The sequence below is a fragment of the Quercus lobata genome, chromosome 6 (genome assembly GCF_001633185.2).
Source record: "Quercus lobata isolate SW786 chromosome 6, ValleyOak3.0 Primary Assembly, whole genome shotgun sequence".
Classification (NCBI taxonomy): domain Eukaryota; kingdom Viridiplantae; phylum Streptophyta; class Magnoliopsida; order Fagales; family Fagaceae; genus Quercus; species Quercus lobata.
In genome coordinates this window covers 41,276,085-41,282,661 of record NC_044909.1, presented here as the reverse complement: position 1 = coordinate 41,282,661, position 6,577 = coordinate 41,276,085, and the positions used below count along the sequence as shown (strand labels likewise).

Sequence of the window (6,577 nt, the reverse complement as noted above, 5' to 3'; positions counted from 1 at the left end):
CTCGCCCTTCCGCTGGAATGGTGCAAGAGTTGCTTTAATTTCCCTTCTCGGACCAACTGCTCCAAATGGTCTCATAAATTCCTACAGTTGTCTGTCGTGTGACCATGGTCTTGATGGTAATGGCAATACAAACTCGGGTTGCGCTTTGTAGGCTCTCCCGCCATCCTGTTCGGCCATTTGAAGAATGGCTCATCCTTTATCTTCTCCAAGACCTGTTGAACAGGCTCCCGAAACACTGCATTAACGGCTTGGGCATCCGCCGAGACTGACTGCCCAGCGAAGTCCCTCCTTGGTCGATTATTATTATAACGATCCGACCTGAAATCCCTTCTCTCCTGAGGGATCACTTTGGCCTTTCCTTTCCCCTGATGTTGATCCTCCTCTATTCTCTTGTACTTCTCTATTCTGTCCATCAGCTGGCGCACACTGGTGACAGGTTTGCCCGTCAAAGATTTCCTCAAGTTGTAGTTAGCTGGGAGACCGACTTTGAAAGTGGTTATAGCCACAGCGTCATTCTTCCCCCCTATCTCGTTAAACATTTCCCAGTACCTATCCGAGTAGCTCTTGAGAGTCTCACCCTCTCGCATAGACAAAGTCAACAAGGAGCCCAGAGGCAAAGGAGTTCTGCTGCATGTAATAAAGCAAGCGCCAAAAGCCTGGGTCAGTGCTTTGAAGGATCCCACAGAATTGGCCCTTAAGCCATTGAACCACCTCATCGCCGTTGGACCCAAACTCGATGGAAAAATCTTGCACATTAGAGCATCATCCCTAGAATGAATAGCCATCTTCTGGCTGTAATAACTTACATGTTCCACCGGATCCGAGTGGCCATCATACAGAGAGAACGTAGGTTGATTAAACCGCCGAGGATGGGTAGCATCATCTATGCTTCTTGTAAATGGTGATTTGGAAATCTGACTCAATGCTTTGTTCATCGCATCGTTTCCCAAGCCCCTGCTAGTGGGACTTTTACGCCTACGCCTATGACGACGCTCCTCTTCGTAGGAGAAAGTTTTGCTTTGCGGAGTCCTCGACCTCCGCCTGTAACTAGTTTCATCCGACTCCCCGGATGATAGTTCGAAGCGAGGTGGTGAACGTTCCCGTCGTGCATGGCGTAACTCTCTCTTCAAGTCCGCAATCTCACGTTGCAGATCCCCATCATGCTTCACGTGGGAAACGTGACTCTTCCCGCATGTACGGGTTCTCGTGGTGTGAGTAGTATGTATGCTCCCCTCCTGGACTTCCCTCTGTTCGGGACTTCTTCGAGGACCACCATGCTGAGAGCCCCTTGACTCTGCCTGATGCGGGCTGATATCACCCTGATGCAGCCCCGTTGCGGGGTGAGGCAGTTCCACTCCTTCCATCGAAAACGTTGTATTAGAGGTTACACAAGCTAACACAAGTTCTTCCCACAGACGGCGCCAATTGTAAGGACACGATTTAGTACCGAACCAAAACAGTATCGGGTTCGTATGTAAAGGGCCCAGACAATATGATTTTTAGAGCGTGGGTGTAAAGAACTAGGCTAATTGTAATCTATCCTCCAAAGACTCAATTTCATGAACGTTCAAGGTTTTTCAGTTGATAATCTGGATATTCCTCCTTAGTGACTAGTCCCAATCCTTCTTTCTCTTCTCCCTTTTCTCTCTCTACTTTCCGTCTCTTGTTCTTTTTCTTTCTTTTTTCTCTCTCGATCCCCCCTTCTTTCATGTTCTTCTTTTAGTTTATATATCTCCCTTTGCGCTCCATCCTCGCCGCACACGTGTAGGTTGGGTTCGGAGGATTTCTTTCTGTCCCATCTGGCACCTCCTGGAACTTCCTATGGGCAGCTGTAAGGCTGCTTCCCCACTGTTCAGGTATCACCTCCACATTAATGCGGTCAGAGAGTTGGTTGAGAGGTCATTAATGCGGAGGTAGCTGTAGCTTCAGATATTTGTTTGCCTTATCTCTTTCATCTTTAGTCGGCTACTCTACCCTTTGAGATGACTGAATTTTGAGATCTGATCGCAACGAGACCACGTCCTGATCGTCCTCGGACGCGTTCTGCCGAGGACCATGGTGTCCTCGGACGGGTATATGGCCTCCGATGGGCCACTGGCCCAACAATCCTGAACCCATTCTGAATCCTATGGGCCTATTAATCGAACGATCCCCACAGAATGTGATTGGTGAATTTTAAAAATACAATCAATGGATGTTGACTTGCTTTTTATGAATGATGACACAAGGTTATGTATGGTAGAATTTGTAATTGGAATTTTTGTTTGACACATCAGTTTATAGAGTTACTATTAGGGTGTGTTTTTTAATAAATTGGTGTTTTATGTTTTTTTTTTTTTTTTTTTTGGGTTGAATTATGGTATGTTTGGAATGAAGGATGAGGCTCCCTCCACCCAAAGAGAGGGTTATTGTTGGGCGAATTGACCTTATGAAAAGGATTAAATAACACCTAATTGCACTTGATATGGTACATGTCCTCATTATTTAAGGTTCTTTGACAAATCATACTTATGAGTTCTGGTCTAGCCTCCCTAGTCCCTAGAGTCTGTAACCGCCTTGATCCCTTGTAGTTGGAAGCAGACCAAATGGTACTTTTGGTAGTATAACTATATGTCTAATTTCTAACCTTTTAAAAAGAATTTAAAAAAATCTTCATCTATTGGCCAATTTTTTTTCCCTATCTCCATCTTATCCTCCAATGCATTGATTACAGTTGGATCGATTAAAATCTTGTTAATATAACATATAATAAAAGTTGGATATTATTTTTTTTTTTTCATTGGGTAACTTGGGAAATTCATCAAAACTAGATAACTAGAAGTTTCAAGAAGGTTTCTCTCTCGTCTAGGAAGCTAGGACTTTACCTCCTGCTTACTGTACGATTGTAGAATTGAAGTACCTTCGACAAAAGGCAATTGTTTGTTCCTTACAGTACCAAGTGTATTGGCAGGGCTTGTTGGGTTCTTTTTTTGCGGTAAGGGAAACAAAGTGTGAAAATAGCTGAGTTTTCTTGCCTTCCTCCATTCATGGACGAGATTAGACAAGGGTGGAATAATCTTTCTCTTATCGATAGAGAGGGTGATGACATGAAATTGAAGAAGAAGTGCCCTATAGAAGAATTCTCGTTGGTGGCCAGATTTCTGACTAGTAGAGCACTGAGTATTGATGCGGTAGCAAGAACGTTCACTCCTATTTGGAAAACACGTAATGGTTTCTAGATACGGAATCTGGGAGACCATAAACTCCTTTTCGTTTTTGATAATGAATCAGATGCGGAGAGGGTGCTGCAAAATGAGCCTTGGAGTTTTGATAAGCACCTTATTGTATTCCAGCGTTTTAATAAGGATAAGGTCCTTGAAGATTATAGTTTGAATGAAGTTGCATTGTGGGTGCAAGTTCACAACATTCCGTTGGATTATATGGATAGATAGACAGCAGAAGAGATATGCTCGACAGTGGGTAAAGTGGTGCAATCTGCAGGTCCCAAAGAGACGGGGGGGGGGGGATGGTTTCATTAGGGTCAGAGTGATAGTGAACGTTACCCAGCCGTTGTGCCGAGGAAGAGTGGTGACCCTTGAAAATGGCACGAAGACTTGGGTCTCATTCAGGTACGAAAGACTCCCGAACTTGTGTTATTGGTGCGGCTGCCTGGATCATGATGATAAAGACTGTGAGATTTGGCTCCAAAGTGAAGGGAGCTTGGATCAAAGCAAGAAGAAGTATGACTCCAGTATAGGGGCAAAACCGGTTTTCCCATCGAGCAAGCATGTGGTTCATGTTCCAGGATATTTTGAGGGGAGGAAAAAGATACCAGAAAAAACAGTACCTAAAAGAAGCAGTGGAGCAACAACCCTGAGTCAGCCACCAGTCTCACGGCCATGAACTCCGGTATCGCTGAAGAAGGAAAGCGTGAATCCTGGAGGTAAAGTTAATGCAGAATTTAATGATTTGCCAATTACAGCAGATTGTAATCCTGTGTTTGACTCCATCCCTGCAAAGTCGGACAACGGTCAAGAGGATTTTATGGAGAAAATAAAGGACATTGATAAAGGTATGAAAAGTTTTGAATTATCAGAGAATGCCGTTACTAAAGCCAATAATAAGACAGTCACACCTTCCCCTAATGGGCCGAATGTGGACCCAACTAATGTTATTAGCAAGCCCACAAGATGGACAAGGGTTGCTAGGCCTTCTACATCTCAAGGAAAGTCTGGGGTTGTAGTAAAACTTGGAAAACACAGCAACACACTGCCAGCAGAGGCGAACCCGATACAGAAATGTAAAACTTCAGGAGAGAAACTAGACTATGCTTATGATTACCCAACGGTGGAGGCTGACATTCAGCCCCGCTGAGAACTATGAGTTTCATGTGTTGGAACGTGCGAGGCTTGGGAACCAACGCATAGTTCAGGAGCTTGCAAAGTTCGTGCGAGCACATGATCCCTCCGTCCTGTTTTTGGCCGAGACTTGGGCGGATGAAGCAAGGCTGAAACGACTTTGTGATGAATTACAATACGATGAAGTGTGAGTGGTGAGGAGGGTGACGAGAGCAGGTGGTTTAGCTCTCTTCTGGAAGAACTCAGTAGACATGGAGGTTGACTTGGTTTCGCTTAATCATATTGACACCATCATTAATAAAGGGAAGGCTGAAGCATGGAGATTCACAGGCATATACGGTTTTCCTGAAGTTGGGAGAAAAGTTGAAACATGGGAACTGTTGAAAGGTCTGAGCCAAAAATTTAACTTACCATGGATTTGCGCTGGAGATTTTAATGAAATACTTAGAAGCCATGAAAAAATTGGTGGAGCAGCAAGGAGAGAATCAAAGATGAATTCATTTCGTGATGTGGTTGATGAGTGCGGGCTTGTAGACTTGGGATTTGTTGGCCATAAATTCACGTGGAGAGGAAGACGATCAGGTGGTGTAGTATTAGAGAGACTTGACCGGGCATTTGCAAGTGATTCTTGGTTGGAAAAAAACCCAGCAACTAGAGTACAACACATTAGAGCCCATTCATCGGACCTTAATCCTATCATTATTAAACCGGAAGGTATTGTGGCATGCCGGAATAAACCGTTCCGCTTTGAACAAATGTGGTTGAAAGAGAGTGGATGTGGTGACACCATTAAGGAGGTTTGGGAAGATGGTTCTGTAGTCAGCCCCATGCCATTGGTAGCGCAAAAAATTAAGGAGTGTGGGACTCGGTTGACTGAATGGAGTAGACATTCTTTTGGGAGCATTAGACGCCAACTGGAGGAAAAAACAAGGGAGTTGATCAAGGCCGAATGGGAAGCAGCTAGGGGGAGTGATACTACCACAGTAAGAGAAATTCAGTTGGAGGTCAATGAATTACTTGATAAAGAGAGTTTGATGTGGCAGCAGTGGGCAAGATCTTTGTTCTTAAAGTCTGGGGACCGTAACACTCGGTATTTCCACAGCCGTGCTTCTCACAGGTACAAGAGGAACAAAATCTATGGACTCAAGAACAATATCAATGAGTGGTGCACTTCAGACAACCAAGTTGAGGAGATAGTAGTCAGGTTCTATGAGTCTTTATTTACTTCCTCGCAACCTTCTTATATGCATGTAGTGTTGGAGGCAATAGAACCCAAGGTGTCAGCAAATATGAATCAGGAGCTCACTAAAGACTTCACTAGGGAGGAGGTTGAAGTTTCCTTAAAACATATGGAACCTTTGAAGGCACCGAGCCCGGATGGTATGCCTCCAATCTTTTTCCAATCCTTTTGGTCTGTGGTGGGTGATGATGTCTCTTATGATGTGCTTCACTGTCTTAATAATATATCCCACATGATCTTAATCATACTTTTGTTACTCTCATCCCTAAGTTAAAAGCCCTGAATTTATCTCTGAATTTAGACCGATTAGTTTGTGTAATGTTATCTACAAATTGATGTCTAAAGTTCTAGCTAATCGTTTGAAAAAGGTGCTACCTTATCCTGTTTCTGAAAATCAGAGTGCTTTCCAAGCAGGAAAGGTTATTACGGATAATATTTTGATGGCTTTTGAAACTCTCCATTATATGAAACATCACCAATCAGGCAAAACAAGTTTTATGGCTTTGAAACTCAACATGAGCAAGGCTTATGATCGAGTGGAGTGGGGTTTCATGGAAGGGCTATTATAGAAGATGGGATTTCATGAGAAATGGGTTGCTCTGATGATGATGTGCATTACCACTGTTTCTTACTCGATTTTAATTAATTGGGAGCCTACAGGTACCATTTATCCTAGCAGAGGTATAAGACAAGGTGACCCTCTCTCACCTTATCTTTTTCTCCTTTGCACCGAAGGACTCCATGGCTTGATCAATCGAGCTGTAACCGCAGGGCAGATAAGGGGAATCTCCACTTGCAGGAATCGTCCAAGACTTACCCACTTATTTTTTCAGACGACACCCTATTATTTTGCAGAGCCACTAGCCAGGAGTGCCAACATGTTTTGAACATCCTTATGGCGTATGAAAGAGCTTCCAGTCAGCAACTAAATAGAGATAAAACAACTCTATTCTTTAGCAAGGCCTTTCCTCAAGAGATGCAAGACACGCTTATTTCTATG

At 43.7% G+C, this 6,577-nt stretch overlaps 1 protein-coding gene across 1 annotated transcript; it reads left to right on the top strand.

Annotated features, from left to right (window-relative positions):
- The first annotated feature begins 4,588 nt into the window (after positions 1-4,588).
- LOC115950293 lies at positions 4,589-6,146 on the top strand. The gene is made up of 2 exons (XM_031067514.1): positions 4,589-5,717; positions 5,923-6,146. Exons 1-2 carry the CDS (start codon positions 4,589-4,591, stop codon positions 6,144-6,146), a joined length of 1,353 nt encoding a protein of 450 aa, XP_030923374.1.
- Positions 6,147-6,577: the final 431 nt, after the last annotated feature.